The sequence below is a fragment of the Tauraco erythrolophus genome, chromosome 10 (genome assembly GCF_009769465.1).
Source record: "Tauraco erythrolophus isolate bTauEry1 chromosome 10, bTauEry1.pri, whole genome shotgun sequence".
In the NCBI taxonomy this organism is placed as follows: Eukaryota; Metazoa; Chordata; class Aves; order Musophagiformes; family Musophagidae; genus Tauraco; species Tauraco erythrolophus.
Window position 1 is genome coordinate 24,031,515 of NC_141474.1, and position 15,502 is coordinate 24,047,016.

Genomic DNA, 15,502 nt, shown 5'->3' on the forward strand with positions numbered 1-15,502 from the left:
TCCCTTTGGCAGGAGGTGTTGATGAAGCAGATTCACAAGGTAAGAGAGGCTGGCTCGTCACGCTGTGGGGTACATCCCCATAGAGAAGGAAGCCCCTAGGGAGACTTAATTCTCACAGTTTCCAGTCCCTCTAAGCCCAAGAATGCTGAGATGGCAGGTGTGTCTTCAAGAGGAAAAAGGAGGGAGATAAGTGTGGGGACAGAACCCAGGCTGTACCTGCAACCAGGACGGGGTGGGACGCTTGACCCCGCAGGGGCTCAGACAGGTCTGTGCAAAGGATGGTGTGCCAAGGTAGGGCGAGTGGTGCCAGCATGGAGATCTCTGGGCACCAATTGGTCTTTCCTTGGTGGGTCGCTGGGAAGAGGCCAGGTGTGGTGGTGGTAGAGCACCTGTTCCCTGGGTTCTGCCATGCTGGTAGGGAGCTGTTAGAATGACCCAGATAGAGCAGCTCAGGAGCTGGGGTCCTGGCTTTGCTGGCTGAGACCCTGGCAGCTGTCTTAGCTGGCATGTGTGTGGAAGGGCTGCAGGCTGGACAGTGACCTGCCCTGTTGTGTCTCTTCTCTGTCCCAGACGAGCCAGTGCATGTGGTTAATGCAGGCTCTTGGTTTCCTGCTCTCTGCACTGCAAGTGGAAGAGATCCTGAAGAACCTGCACTCCCTCATCACCCCCTACATCCAGCAGCTGGAGAAGCTGGCTGATGAAACGGTGAGTGCCCTTGTGCTACCTCCATCCAGAAATGGCTTCTACCACCAGCTGTAGCCCTAGGGCTGCTGTCTTGAAGCAGCATTCTTGAATGTGGGCTTAAGAGAGTGCAGGGGACACCTCTCTGGCACTATGCCTCTACAGTCCTGGTTCCTCAGCATCCCAAAGGCATGACTGTGATTGAGCACTGTGGTCTATGTCACACTTTGGCTTTATTTTCCCTGACAGCCCAATCCCTCCAACAAGCTTGCCATCATCCACATCCTGGGCCTTCTCTCCAACTTGTTCACCACCCTAGACATCAGCCACCATGATGATGACCATGAAAGCACCGAGGTCAAGAAGCTGCCAGTGCAACAAGGACCCAACCCAGTGAGTACAGCAGTAGCTTGATGCTCTTTGCCACAGCCTGGCCAAAGCCTTGCTATTCACTGCTGGTGCCAGGAGAGGGAGGTCAAAGGGGAATGCAGTGTGTACCATGAAGAGGATAGTGCTGGTGCTTTCCGGCTAAAACAAGTGCTTCAGCTTATCCCACCACTCCTGAGGTGGGCAGAGGTGACCTGCAGGATCCCTCTTGGCTGGGCACTGCTCTGGAGGACAGCCCAGGTGCTGCCTGCCAGCTATGAGCTGTGCCAAGCTGCTTCAGCAAGGAAGAGAACTGCCCAGCTTCAGAGGGTGGAGGAGGCAGTGGTTCCTGAAGGTTTGAGTCCAGGCACTGCTTAGTCTTGAATCTCTCTTTCCCAGTGCCATGGCAGCCAATTCTCTTCAGTCCCTCTCGTTCCTTACAGGTGGTGGTGGTTCTGCAGCAAGTCTTCCAGCTCATACAGAAGGTTCTCAGCAAGTGGCTGAATGACGCCCAGGTGGTGGAGGTAACCAGGTTCCTCCTGTGTACTGCCTGCAGCATTGCCTGACCTTGGTGACCTGAACTGGGGACAGCAAAGGACAGACTCTGGGTGATGCCCTGTAAGAGGGATGTCTCGCTAGGGTGTCTGGACCAGTGCTGCTTGCTGTCACTGGCAGTGTCCGGCCATCCTTGTCTGTCTTTTGCCCCCATCAGCTCTGCTCCTCTCCAGTTGTAGAGGCCCTGCCATGAGCAGGGAGATGGGAGATGGAGGTCTACCAAAGCTATGTTCCCTGAGGGAATAGCTCTGCTCTGACCTGGACCTGTGTCATCTGGTGTTTCTCCAGTTCGCTTAGTTCAGTAATGCCCTGGTGCAGCATCCCACCAGCCACTCTTCCCTCGGGGAGCCTTCCTGCTGCAGTGGGAAGGGTGTTTTCCAGTCTTTGGAAGCGTCTGTGCTGCAGGGCAGGGCACCAGTACCAGAGCCCTCTTCCTGGCTGGTCCCTGTCCCCATTGCCAGCTCTTCTCTCCCTTGAGACCCGTCCGTCAAGCCCTTAGCCCCCCTGGAGAGGTCTCAAGACGCCCATTGCTCATGTGGTCCCTCTTCTTCCGCAGTCCGTCTGTGCCATCTTTGAGAAGTCCGTGAAGACCCTCCTGGATGATTTTGCCCCCATGGTGCCTCAGCTGTGCGAGATGCTGGGGCAGATGTACAGCACCATCCCCCAGGCCTCTGCCATCGACCTCACCCGGCAGGTACGGATCCGTGCTCGGGGCTGGGGCTGCTGCTCCCCGGGGAAGCCGGCGGCATGCAAGGCCGGCAGCAGCTTCAGCCCTTCTCTCTCTCGCAGCTGGTTCACATCTTTGCCCATGAGCCTGCCCACTTCCCTCCCATCAAGGCCCTCTTCTTGCTCGTTACCTCAGTCACGCTGACCCTCTTCCAGCAAGGTATGTGGGACAAACCCTTCTGCGCGCTGGGCTGTTGTCAGGCTGTTGCATGCATGGAGTCTGGAGGCGTCTTACCAGGAATGGCTGTTTTCACTCCTAGCTAAGCTAATGGGGCCATCTCTGTTTCTTGGATTCATCCCAACCCCTGGAAGGTGGGTACCTTCCCTGCAAGGCAGCAGAAGCAGGAAACCCCCGGGCGAGACTCTGGACTGCCGTGACAGCCCTGCTTCTGCAGCAGGGCCAGGCGTTGCGCGCTGCAAGGGTTGAGCCAGAGCTCCAGTCCCGCTTGGCAGGGAGTCTGGGCTCCCTAGGAGATCCTGGGGCTCCTTCTGGGACCAGTGCTGCTTGTAGTGGCCAGGAATCAAGCCCTCGCACGAGCAGGAGGATGTGTGTGTGAATATCTGGGAAACGACCTTTTCAGAGTCACTGCTGGCCACCGAGCCACGGCTGCGATGGTGAGGACGCTGGCATCCTCCCACAGTGCAGGGCTCCTCTTTGGCTTGCTGCCCACGCTACAAAAAGCAAATGGGCTTAGGACAGATCCCGCCATGGCTCCCCTCAGCCTCTTATTGACTTGCCTCATGATGGGGACAAACGTATCTTGGAGCTGCTGGCTCTGGTCCTTCAGCAGCTCTGTTTACAGTCCCCAAGGAGTCTTGTCCTTCGCTCACAGCCAGTTGCTGGGTAAGGTGATGCCTCCCCCAGAACAAGGCTCAGAGCTCTCTAGAGAGGTGGGGAGGCATGAGGACCCTTGTTTCATCATCACACCACGGTCTGAGCAAGTCCCGCTGCGCCGAGGTGTCACCGGGGTCAGTGGCAGGCGAGCCGGGCTTACCCGAATATCAAGTCCCCGCTTCTGCCAGTGGCGTGTGGATGCGTGTACGCTGCAACCCTCTCAGCTCGGCACCTGGGGAGGCGGCGATGCCTCCGGGCAGCAGCAGGCATGTCCGCAGCAGGAAAGGAGGGGATGGAGCCTGAGCTGCGCCAACGCTTGGACGTGAGCTTTGCTCAGTCAAGCGGCCGTCTAGCTCACTGCGTGCCCAGGACTGTGCTCCCACCTGCCCTGTGGGTCCCCGCCGGTGGGTGGCCAGCCCTGAGCAGAGCGAGCCCCTTCTGCTGAGCCCATGGGCGGCAGGAGAGGAGGGGGATGCCTGAGCCCGCAGGGGCCAAGACATGTCTGTGCATAGAGTCAGATGCCAAGGTAGGGATAGTGGTGCCGACATGGAGATCTCTAGGCACTGAGCTGCTCTCTCCCAGAAGGATGCTGGAGGAGACCTCCGGGAGGGTCCTGGACTCAGGGTCTCGAAGAGCACTGGGGAACAGGGCGGGAGGGCGACTGTGCCAGGGGCTCCTGAGCAGCTGGTGCTGGTGACAAGCATGTGCACACCTGAGCCCGGCCGGGCCTGTCAAGCATTTGCTGAGGTGTTGTCGTTCACTTGCAGTTATCTTCCAGGACTAAACGGTGCTCTGAAGACACTCGCTCAGTCCCCACAGTGCAAAAGCTCTAATTCTCCTTGTGGAGATGGTGCCCAGCTAGCCCCTGCTCCTCCTCCTCTTCCTCCCCAAGGACACGAAGATCTCCTCCTTGGCTCTGCAGCACCCAGGTGCTAGCTGGAGACCCTGGGGCTTCAGACCCTTTCCTTTGCAGTTTCTTTCTGTTCTTGGGTTCTCCAAGTTTCATGATTTTTTGTATGTTTTGTTTCTTTAACTTGCTTCAAGCTGCTCATGTTGCCCATCCCCTTCCCCACACACCCTTCCTCCCTTACACTCCTGTTTTCACTTGTAAATTCTTTCTGTATCACATAACTATATGATGTTGAGTTGCTGTTTGTATGATTTTTCTCTTAAGTTACATCTTTATTATATTTTAGGGCCCAGGGATCATCCTGATATTGTTGATTCATTTATGCAACTCCTGGCACAGGTGTGTTTTAGTTTCTTATTCATTCACTTTCTGTTCTCTCTCTTTCTCTTTTTAATTCAATTTAAACCTATTTTTAGCTTTCTGTTGACAACGTTTATTTTCCTTTTAGTTGAATATCGAGTTTCTCCATCTGTTTCCGTGGAAGTTGAAAACAAAACATTCTCCTTTAGTTCTGGGTTCGCACCATCCCCAGGGCAGTGCCCACCCCCTCGCCTCACTGAAGCCAGCGCGGGGTGCTTGGGGCTGCTGCCACAGTCACCCTCAGTGACACATTAGAGCATTAAGTGGATGTTTTCCAACCCATTTACCTGCCCTCTGACGGGTCCTCCAGAGCGGGGACAGGCTGAGCTCGCTGCCTTGCCCCTGGGCCAGTGGCAGCAGGCAGCTGCTGGGGTTTGGCTCTGAGCAATGTGCTTGTGATGGCATCTGGACCTGCTGGGGTGCCACGCTGCCTCCCTCCCCGGCAGCCTCTCGAGGTGGCGGCAGCTCCTGCACCTGCAGCCTGGGTGTGCTGCCGTGCCGCTGGCTCGGTGGCACATGGGGACAGTTTGCGTCGGCGCGGCTGGGGCCGCGGGCTGGCTGGCGGGGCTGGCACTCATGGTACCACTGGCACTGGGCAGGCAGGGCTGGCACTGTGCTGTGTGTACGTACACGTATGGGGAGCAGCGGGAGCCCGGCACGCTCCTCAGCCCAGACGTCCTCGATGCACTTGTGTCCCCGTTGGAGATACATCCCTTGGCACCTACCCAGAGGGTGGGTAGGTGGCAAGGAGGGACCAGCAAAGTCCCTTTCTGCTTCGTGTCTGTAATGATGACACCTCTGACTATGTGTGCTGGCTCAGTGGCTGGGACACCCACCCAGGCAACTGGCAGAGCTGTGGCTGTCCTATCCTTGCCCACAGCCTGGGAAGGGTGCCTGGCATGTCTGGGTGCTAAGCCATTAGCCCCCTCCGGTGGCAGCTGGGCCTGCACCTGGGTCTTGGATGGAGCGGGTGAGAGGGCTGCACATCAGCCCTCCAGGCAGGGTCTACTCCTCATGGGTCTCACTTTGACACCCAGATCCTGATGAGACCCATCGCATCTCACAAGCTTTATCACAGTGTTTTCTTCCCTGCTTTTCCTCCTGAAAGACGTAATGTAATTGAGATTATTTGAAAGTGTACACTGCTTTTGCTCATGCTGGTTTTGGAAGCTGTGACCTTTTAATGAGGGTTTTGAACATGACGGGAGAATTGGTGAATGGGGTCTGTGTGTGAAGTTCATGGAAGTGTCCTCCCCGACCACTCAACGCTGGTGGGACCTCTGCTTGAGCACCGTGCCTAGTTTGGGCACAACATCTCTGTAGATCCAGACCAGAGAGCACAGAGAAAAGCATCTGGTATGTGACCACCTTGTACACATGGTGAGGAGGAAAGGCTGATGGGAGCCTGAGGAACTACATGGGCCTTGGGGTGCGTAAAAGATGATGTCCCAGTCATAGGTAAAACTCCTTTTTCTGTTGTCCTGTAGTGGGACAAACAGTCACAGGAGGAAATAATGGAAAAGGATCCAGGTTAGGCAGTAGCCTAACAGCCTGGGGAAGCACTGGAAGGTGCCTCAGGGAGCTTCTGTTGCTTGGAGGGCTTGAAAGGACTCAACAGGCCTGTTGCTCTTGGAGGGCGGGTAGAGGTGATCCTGCCATGGAGGGTAGGGGATTAGGGGACCCTGAAAGACTCTTTCACAGCCGTTTGTTTTCTTTGGAAAGTGCAGAGTTTCTCTCTGGCTTGGGGTCCTTCTCTGTGTCTGGACATGGCACATTTGTGCTCTCTTGGAGAGAAAAATGCAGCCATGCTGCACTTCGTGGGTGTGCTGTCAGAGCAAACACCACCCCATCCCAGCTCCTGGGAAGCTGTTACATGCTGCCCTCGTGGGCAGGATCTGCAGGCAATGCTGGGGCAGTGTGCTGGCAGCCAGCCTGGGCCCTGCCATGCTGGTCTCCGGAGAGCCCACATCCTTTGGAGGTCCTGTTACAGGAGCAGCTCAGAGGCTCTTACCTCCGTGGCTGCTCCATCATGGATCACTGCAAGGTGTCTGATGTGCTGACAGCCCACTGCCGCCCACAGCCACTCAAGACCTGATGCGTTCCAAGGATTTTTATTCCAGCTACCCTACGGAGACCAAAGGATCCCATTCCCGTCCTCTCTTCTCATGTGTAGGACTTGTTTCAAGGCTTCCTCCTCTTCCTTGGCTTGCCCCTCTTCCCAGACCGATGATCTGGCGGGGTGCCTTGAAACCCATGAAGAAACGGGTTTGCCATCCCTGCTTGGCTCCTTGCTTTCAGAACTTCAAGAGCTGTCTGATGGCAGAGGTGAGTCCAGCCTGTCCTCTTCCAGAGGACCACGCTCTGCAGTGATGCTGTTGAGCATTTGTAGATCCAAGGATTAAAGTTGGAGAGGAACTGCAGATCTCTTCAGATCAAATTTTTATGTGGCAGGGGCTGTGTTTTCATCCCAGCCTGCTCCACCTGCAGAGCCCTTGGCAAAGTAATGCATATTCCAGAGCAGTGGTGAGTTTGGACCCAAGAGTGTGTCAAAGTGGAGACTTTCCCACTTGCGGACCATCTGCTCCTGTGGTTGATCACGTTGGCAGAAATATCGTCTTCCCTGTTTCAGATGTGTTTGGTTTCTCCTCACAGACAGTCTTTTTGTCCTCTCCCTTTGCCAGCAAGTACTCTCGTACCTTCTGATAACTCAGAAGCAGCTCCTACCTCCTGATACCTGCACATCAGCCCCATCACCAGCTCACAGGAAGCCATCTCTCTGTGTGACAGGATTTCACTTGACTTCACAGTATATTTATTTGGGCTTGGTTGCAGCCCATGGGCCTGCCCAGTTGGTGCAGCTGATCATTTTGCCACCATGTTAATTGGCAGTCCACTTTTGACGATGGCTGGCTGATCACGAGAGCGTGCTGGCTTAAACCAAATGGCTTAAAGATGCCGGAACCCCTGAAGTTATTGTTACTACCCAAAGCTAAGTATAAAATAACCAGTCTGCCATAAGGCTGCACGGAGCGGTGCCAGCACCCTTTGTGGTGAGATCTGTCCTCAGCCGCTCCGCTCCCGCCTCCGCTGTGTGCTGGGAACGGTGCAGAGCATTGCTGCTGCTGTGCCCGCGGCGCGCATCCCGCCCAGGGGCCACGGAGCTCAGTGCTGTCCATGTAGCCGGAGTGCCCCTGCCCAGAACAATGCAGCCGTGGCATCTGGGGCTTGCAGCCAAGTCTGCATCTGCAAACCCAGGCAGGAGGTTCTGGTGTTTGGGAGCTCTCGCCTGCTCCCTGGCCAGTAGGTATCACTAGTGTGCATGCTCCTGGTTGCAGCTAGGATTTGGGGGCTCTCCAGCCTGTCTCCCCATCGGTGGCTGCAAGCACATCCACCCACCCTGGCAGGGCTCCATGCTGGCACGGACCTTGTGAGTGCTGCGGTGACATCCTTTGCCCCAGAGCCCAAGGACAGACTGGGCAAGCAGGCTTTGCTGGACAGAAGATGCAGGACTGACCTTCTGTGATGGCCCAGCCACTGCTGTCCCCCACCTCCCTCCCTTCTTGGGCTGGTCCATGCTGCATGCAGCAGTCCTTGAGCTCACCACCACAGAGCCCTAGAGCCCCATGGAGGACATGGGCTCCACGTACCCTCTCCCCAGCAGGCAGGGGCTGATTGCTCCTCCCTGGCCATGGTGCCTGGCCAAGCTCCTGTACCCTTTCCAAAGCTGGAGGCTCTGCTCTGCCAGACGTGTAGTTGGGGAAGAGATCGTGGTGCCAGACACAAGGGCTTGATCTATGTGCTCTGGGCTGCTGCAGAAACTGGCCGTGCAGCCCCCTCACTGTCCCCTGTCTGCTGGAGGAGTGGGGTTTGGTGTCCCCTCCATGCGTCCCTGCCTCTGAAGGGCCAGGCACAGAAGAGGAGCCTGCTCTGAAGACCTGTCTGGGGTTTCTGGGGTTGTCCCCGCTGCCGTGGAGAAGAACCCGACGTCCTTCGTGTGCCAGCCTGTAGAACAGCTCTTGCCAGAGTGCCAGTGCCTGCGTCTGCAGTAGAGGATGTGGGAGGACATTTGAAAGCATCTAAAGACCTGTCCCATCCCAGAACATGTGAGCAGAGCTGCTCTGGCAGAAGGGGAGGACAGACTGACAGTAAGAGGCCCCAGAGCTGGAGCAGGGCTCCTGGTGTTGGGAAAGAGCAGCTGGACCTACCTGGTGCTGCTTGCTAATGGGAGAAGCTCCACAGGGCCCCATCTCATGGGGGTAAAAAGCATCTCTGTCTACTTTAGATGTGTGCACGTGGGTTCAGGTTGAGCTTGCACTCTGTGCTCCCTTGGTGGAGGTGTCCTATAGGATGGAGCCCTCTCAATACCAGGGCTCGCTTTCCCCCATGGCACTGATGGAGTGAGGCGCAGGTGCTGCAGCGAGCCTTCAGGAGACCCTGGGGGCTGCCATGGGTCTGGTTTGGCTGGGAGAAGCATCGTGCAGGTAGGTGGCAACCTAAGTGCGTTGGAAGACCCTTGTGGCAGCGGAATAGTCTTGCAGTGCGCAGGACATGGGTTAAAACCACCCCCTTGGGACGGGCAGAGTGGAGGAACCTGCAGCTTGGGTGGAATTGTGAAAGCCAGCTGATCTCGAGTAGCATGCTACTGGGGAAGAGGCTTGTGGTCACTGCGCTGGAGCCCAGACCAGGGCTGCGGGCAGTGGGAGTAGTCCCCCATGGTGAAAAATGTGATGTGTCTTGCAAGCGTTGTCTGATATGGAGCTGACTAGATGCCAGCAGCCATGATGAGTGGAAGTGTTTTTAAACCATTGCCCATCTGCTAGCTAGCCTTCCGGTGCTGGTGCTAGCACATCAGGAGGGAATGGTGCACACAGTCTGTATATACACACACAGGTATAATGCAGCCTCTGATCGTCCCAGTAAAGGTCTCCACTTCTGTCTAGCAGGGAAACAGGTCCCTGCGATTGTTCCCACTCCGCCTGGTACAGTGATGCCTTCGGTGACCAAACCTGAGTCGTCTCTTGCAGCATGTGATACAAAGAGAAAGGAGATGGGGTGACCCTGAAACCTGCTACTCAGCTTCTCAGTCTCCAGCATATGTTCTCTGCATCAGGCAGATGGCTGTGGTCTTTCCCTGGAGAAGGGGTGGGAAATAAGTCCACTTTGCTCCAAGTAGAGATCATGGCTGTGGGCAGATGGCCGTGCATCCTGGGCACCACTGGCTGAAAGCTGTCCCTGCTTTCATCCCCAGGAGCAGGCTCAGAGGGAGGCAGTGGCCCTGCACACAGCTCATCCCGAGGGCTGCCGCCCTGGTACCCTCCTCGCGAACCCCAGGCACAGAGCAGGGCCACACCAGGGCTGTGGCTGCTGCCCCTGGTGTCACAGTGACAGCAGGGCAGGAGGCATCGCTGCCATCTCCAGTGCTGGCCTGCAGCGGTGGGCATCGTGGTGTGGTGGTCAGGGCACACGTGTCACTGCCTTATGTGGCAGGACAGAAACCCTTCCCATGGAAGGGCAAGTGGAGACTGAAACGTTTCCATCTAGTAACTGCCCAGTGCCAGCACATGGGCAACTAAGCCATTGCACGGGGTGCCACAGCTCAGGGTGTCCCCATTGGCAGTGCCTGACCCCCACAGTGGCTGGTGGGATTGCCAAGTGGTAGGAAAAACCCAAAGCCTTTCTGATCTCAGACTTGCTTGGGACTTGCCAAGCACTGTTGGCAGCTTGTTGTCATCTGTGCCCTGGAGCCCAAGCAGAGCGAGCTGCTGGTCCAGTCTGGGGTTAGTGTGAACCAGTTCCAGGGACAGCAGCATCTTCAGGAGGACAGGAGCAAAGCACAGAGGTGGCTGGTCTCTGCTGGGCCCCGAGTGGCTGCCCATGTCCCAGGAGTGCTGCTGCTGCCTGGTCTGCTCTGGTGGGACAGGAGCCTTCTGTCCAGTCTCTGTGTCCAAAGTGTTTGTGTGTACGCCGCCATGGCATCTGTCCTCAGGTTCTGGGGTTGGTGGTCCCTGAACATAGCAAACTGCCTGGCTGTTTGATTGCCATTTCCTTGTGGGGGGAAAGTGATGGTTTCCTGCTGTGCTGTGTGAACCTGCTGTTCACCGTGGGTGTGCCCAGGTAAGTGTGCATCCAGGCAGAGGCTGTCTGGGGCACTGGTTTCCTCAGAGGCTTCCTGGCTGCCTCTGCAGCGCTGGGTTCATGCTGCCTGTCTGTGTGCCTTGCAGGCTCTGAAAAGGAAGCCGGACCTCTTCCTGTGTAGCAACCTGGATGTCAAAGCAGTGTTTCAGTGTGGTGAGTACCAGGGCCACGGGCATGCGCTCCAAATCGCTCTGCGGAGAAGCCAGCCTGCTCCCCCTGCAGAGTGGAGCGCAGGCCAGCCAGGGGCTGGGGACCGCAGGGCTGATTTGGGATAGTTTGTGGGGTTCCTGGCTGCTCACCTGAGCACTTCCTGCCCACAGGTGTCCTTTCGCTCAAGTTCCCTGAGGCTCCAACGGTCAAAGCATCCTGCGGCTTTTTTGTGAGTATCGTGGCATTGTGCAGCCCCAAGGGGATGCGCTGCAGCCCCCCTCAAGGGACGGGAGGGCAGGAGCGGGTCAGGCAAGAGTGCTGCAATGTGGAGCTAGCTCTGGCACTGAGCAAGCTGGGTTCTGTGTTGCAGACAGAGCTGCTGCCCCGCTGCGGAGAGATCGCCCCGGTGGGACAGGTCGTGCATGAGAATGGCAAAGTGCTGCTGCAGGCAGTGCTGGAGGTGAGAGAAGCCAGGACCGTGGGCTCTCCAGGCAGCTTTGGGCTCTATTCCCGGCTGGCACCCCTGCGGAGCTGGGGGCAGAGAGCCTGGCAGCATGGCAGGGTGCAGGCAGGGTGGTACCAGGGGCTCAGCAGGGTCTGTCTGCTCTGTGGCAGGGTGTCGGCGGCCAGGCCTCCCGCAGCCTCATGGATCACTTTGCAGAAATCCTCTTTGCCTTGAACAAGCACTGCTTCAGCTACCTGAGCGTCTGGATCAAGGAGGCCATGCAGCAGGACGGCTTCCCCTCGGCCCGCGTCAGCCCCGAGCAGAAGGAGAACTTCAGCCAGCAGATCCTCAGGTTTGTGCACCCCTCCCTGCGCTGGCTATGCCCCACATGCAGCAGGAATGACCCTCCTGCCCAGCCTGGTGGGTCTCTCCTGCTTCATGTTTGTCCCTTCCCTCCGTCTTAGCAGAGAGCGTGTGAACAAGCGGCGAGTGAAGGAGATGGTGAAGGAGTTCACCCTGCTGTGCCGAGGGCTGCACGGCACAGAGTACACAGCAGACTACTGAGCACCTGGCCAGGACCGTGGACAATTTGCCTGGACCAGCTCTTCCCTGCAAGGAAGCCCCCCCATCCTCCCTGCCCTGCTGCAGTACGGCTCGTAGCATAACCCTCCACCTAGAATTAACCCACTCGGGACGCTCCTCAGCTAGATTTGGTGGCTGCATCTCGGTGTCAGCATCTTTGTTTCCCCCAGCATGCTTCCCCCTCACAGGGGATGGGAGTGCCGGCTGCAGGAGGCGGTGGTGGCAGGGGGGAAGCCTGGGCAAGACTGGCCCAGCACAGGCGGCCCCATGCCCAGGCTACCAGCCCCTTCCCCAGCATTTCCCCATGGGTGCCTGCACCCCACAGTGGGGAGGCTGCCCCTGTGCCTGTGGCAGTGGCTGGCCGGGTGGGGGTCTGGCCCCCTGCTCGTTTGTACGTGTGTGGTTGGGAGGGGGGAGGCCCTGCACCTAATTATATTAAGAATATTTCTATGTCGTGGCTGTCGTTATTGTGGTGCCTGGACTTCGCCTGCCCCTCGTCTCTGGGGAGGAGCCCAGCGGAGGGGTTGCATGAAGATTGGGATGCTTCAAAGCCTCCTGCCCCCCAGCTTTGGGAGGCATGGCAAAACCAGACCCCCTTGCTTGCCATGCTCTCCTGCCCAGCACAGAGCAGTGCATGGAGCAGAGATGGTCCGGATCTGACTCCATCCCTGCTGAATGCCAGGTCGTGCCTGCAGCATGGGATGTGTGCACCCCACTTCTGTTCATCAGAGCAGGTGAGGGGCTTGCTTACGCTCAGAGCCCTCTCCCCTTTGCCTTAGTTCCCCAGCCCGGCCCCCAGCCATGCATTAATTTCTGGGGATCCCAGTTCTGGTTTTGTTTTCTCTCAGGCCGGTTTTAGCCGCTGCACAGGGCTGTGCTCCCCGAGTGGGGCACCACGATCTGTGTTTTCACTTTGGGACGCCTGGTGTCCACCTTTGTCCGCACTCCTCAGACCAGTTTTTATTATAGAAGAAATTCACTCACAAGTCATTTTCAATTCAGCTTTAGTTAGCAGCAGTAGCCCACAAACGTCTCGAATCCTGGTGCTGTCAGCTGGTGCGAAGCTGTGACCTTTCCATGTAGGGCCACAGCTGCCCCAGACTGGGAAGCCCTCGGCAGCCAGGTCTGGGCCAAGCACCTCTCCTGGCACTGCTGCTGCCCTGGCCATGAGCCCTGGGGTGCCATGAGCATCCCCAAACACACAGGCCACTTCTGCTCTCCCACCACAGTACTGCTGACCTAAGGCTGCATCCAGCACAGGGCCAGCTGGCGGCAGGTCCAGACCCTCATGAGACCCTCATAGGTCCAACACTCGCTCTTCCCTGCAAGGAAGTACCTGGGCCCTCGCATGTCCCCTGCTCCTGCCAAATCAGGGTTGCTCACACCCCTCGTCCTCGTAGGCAATGGCGATCCCTCGTCGGCCCTGCACAGCCTTGGAGATGGGTGTCTGCCCCAGCTGCTGCTCCAGGCCTCGCCAGCTGCGGGACTCCAGGAAGGAGGCTGGGAGGAGAGAGAAAAGCAATCGTTACAGGGAGCAGGGAGGCAGCACTGCCCCTGCCCCGGGGCTCAGCCCCACCATGAAATCGAATCACAAACCAGCAGGGCTGATCTCTGCAAGGGCCCGTGTCTGGTTCCTGCAGGCCAGGGCAGTGGTGGAGGGCAGCTGTGGGGCCGGGGGGTCACAGAGGTGGGTGGCACGCATCTCCCCCGTGATCAGTGAGATGTCAGGAACGGCCTCTGCCGCAGGGATGGCTGGTGGGAGCTCAACGTGCGCACAGGCACCTGATGGGAAATGGTAACGTTAGCCTGGTGCTCATGCGTATCCTCCAGCTGGTACAAAGCTAGCACAACTGCAGCCTCCAGACAGGGGAGCAGGGCAGGACGTGCCCTGGGAAGGTGTTGGGCAGCTGTTTTCCATATGCTACCTGGCAGCAGGTCTCGGAAGTCAGTGAGGTAGTTCCCTGTCCATTCACGGGCAGGGTTACAGGCCAGCTCTAGCTCATAGGGCGTCACAACGGGCCGGTAGAAGTCACTGGAGTCCAGCAGGGAGTTCTGAGCACAGGCCACCAGGACAAAGATGTCCACCTCCAGGAAGTTGGCCAGCTTAGCAGGGTTTGGCTTCCCCACAGCCAGTGTGTAGCTGCGCTTGCCAGCCCGACGCAGAAGCTCGCGGAGGTGCTGCAGCACAGCCAGGTAGCCCGCCACACCAAGGGTGCCCACCAGGATGCCCACCACACTGGCGTCCCGAGCCCGCTCGACCAGGTAGAGGCGTCGCATCAGGGCCCGGTTGACATTGAGGGTCTCACGGCGGCCACAGCCGGTGGCAGGATTGAAGGAGCTGAAGGGACAGCAGTTCCAGGTCAGCATGAAGTTGGTGAGGGCCAGGCCCTCAGCTCCCACATAGAACATAGCACAGTCCTGCAGCCCTCCAGGTGCCTCCACGGGGAACTGGCGACCAAACTGCCGCACCTCCCCAGGCGGTGCAAGGCCAGGAGGGTCCCCGCACACCACTCTGGAGAAAACGATATTGGGGTACTCAGGGCACAACTGCTGCTCCAGCTCGCCTGAAGAAAGAGAGGAGTAAGAACAAAACATAGCCACAGACCTGACCTGCAGAAGGTGAGACAGCACATTAGGGGAGAGGAGAGGACAGAAACCAAGGCTGACAGTGTCTGGGGACTGCCTGCCTGCTGCTGCCTCTCCCCCTGGCAGCTCTGCAGAGCTCAGAGCAGCACCCGAGACTCCCTCCCCGGCCCAGAGCACTCACCCATCGCATGGGCATAGACCACATCGCTCAGCACCACGACATGGCTCTGCCTGTCGGGGTAGAGCTCCCGGAAAGCCTCCGTGCAACGCCCGATGTCCAGGGGCTGCTGCCCGAAGATGTGCAGCACCGGGAGCTTTCCGCAGGGGCTGAGGCAGGCCGGGCCGTAGTGCAGCATCGCCTCGGCGCCCACGTGCTCGGCAGCCACTTCATCCACGCAGCAGCTGCAAGGAGGACCCGGTGTCAGACGGGCTCTGCACCACTGAGCTCCTCCTCCTCACTGGCACCGCTGTCCCCAGCCCGGGCAGGGGAGGAGCAGCCCCGTTCCTGCCCGTGGAGGATCCCCTGGACACGCGCCCCGCGGCCCTGCACCGACCTGCCGTACGTGGTGTCGCCTAGGACGTACATCGCGGCCCCGGTTGAAGCCTCCATCCGAGCCGCCACTGCCGCCGCGTCCGCCAGCAGCTCGTCGGGGAACTGGAGGGCGACCTAGGGCGGGGGCCGGGAGTGAGGCACCGGCGAGGGGTGGCCTGCAGCCCCCGGCGCCGCGGCCCCCGGCCCCGCTCACCTTGCGGAACCCGCCGCCCCGCACGAAGGCGGCGGCCCGGCCCATCTCGTAGAAGCCGTCGAGGTCCCCCCGCGGCGCCGCCGCCGGCGGCCCCAGCTCCCGCCGCAGCGCGGCCTCCCCGTCGCTGCTGAAAGCCGTTGCCATGGCGCCGCGGGTCGGGGGTCGGAATCGCCACGCGAAACACCAGGGCCCGCTTCCGGGCCGGGGCGCGGAGCCGCCCAATGAGAGCTCAGCACCGCCCTCGGAAATCCTGCCCCTGCGGAACGCGGCCTATCGTCCTTCACGGCAGGGCGGAAACGAGAAGGGCAGCCAATGGAACGAGGCGCCTGTCGTTATGCTTTCTGGTCTGTGTAGTTCTCGAGGGCTGTCCGACCGAGTAGCCAATAAACGGGCGCGGTGGAGGCGGTGGCGTCACTCGCTTTCCG

The 15,502-nt window shown here is 58.7% G+C and overlaps 2 protein-coding genes across 2 annotated transcripts in view; one reads left to right on the plus strand and one right to left on the minus strand.

Annotated features, from left to right (window-relative positions):
- The window catches only part of IPO13 (importin 13), a 31,502-nt gene extending 19,480 nt beyond the window's left edge, over window positions 1–12,022 (plus strand). Inside the window, exons 9-20 of the mRNA XM_086617220.1 lie at window positions 13–39; window positions 571–705; window positions 931–1,074; window positions 1,491–1,571; window positions 2,159–2,296; window positions 2,392–2,488; window positions 4,360–4,412; window positions 10,655–10,721; window positions 10,889–10,947; window positions 11,089–11,178; window positions 11,334–11,515; window positions 11,628–12,022. Of these exons, the coding sequence (XP_086473346.1) occupies window positions 13–39; window positions 571–705; window positions 931–1,074; window positions 1,491–1,571; window positions 2,159–2,296; window positions 2,392–2,488; window positions 4,360–4,412; window positions 10,655–10,721; window positions 10,889–10,947; window positions 11,089–11,178; window positions 11,334–11,515; window positions 11,628–11,727 (1,173 nt within the window). The 3' untranslated portion in view covers window positions 11,728–12,022. The remainder of the gene's footprint in view (window positions 1–12; window positions 40–570; window positions 706–930; window positions 1,075–1,490; window positions 1,572–2,158; window positions 2,297–2,391; window positions 2,489–4,359; window positions 4,413–10,654; window positions 10,722–10,888; window positions 10,948–11,088; window positions 11,179–11,333; window positions 11,516–11,627) is intronic.
- A 729-nt stretch (window positions 12,023–12,751) lies between these two features.
- Window positions 12,752–15,221, minus strand: DPH2 (diphthamide biosynthesis 2). Its single transcript, XM_086617424.1, has 6 exons — window positions 15,078–15,221; window positions 14,886–14,998; window positions 14,513–14,733; window positions 13,671–14,309; window positions 13,342–13,527; window positions 12,752–13,245 (listed from the first exon to the last, which is right to left on the minus strand). The coding sequence occupies exons 1-6, from the start codon at window positions 15,219–15,221 to the stop codon at window positions 13,115–13,117; spliced, it is 1,434 nt and encodes a 477-aa protein (XP_086473550.1). The 3' UTR covers window positions 12,752–13,114.
- Between the last annotated feature and the right edge of the window lie 281 nt (window positions 15,222–15,502).

Excerpts from the sequence above, each read along its gene's own strand:
- DPH2 (XM_086617424.1), bottom strand. The coding sequence starts at position 15,221 with ATGGCAACGGCTTTCAGCAGCGACGGGGAGGCCGCGCTGCGGCGGGAG. Across the intron at positions 14,310-14,512 it reads GGTCTATGCCCATGCGATGG|GCGAGCTGGAGCAGCAGTTG; the intron begins GTGAGTGCTCTG and ends CTCTTTCTTCAG. Across the intron at positions 13,528-13,670 it reads CTTCCGAGACCTGCTGCCAG|GTGCCTGTGCGCACGTTGAG; the intron begins GTAGCATATGGA and ends ATTTCCCATCAG.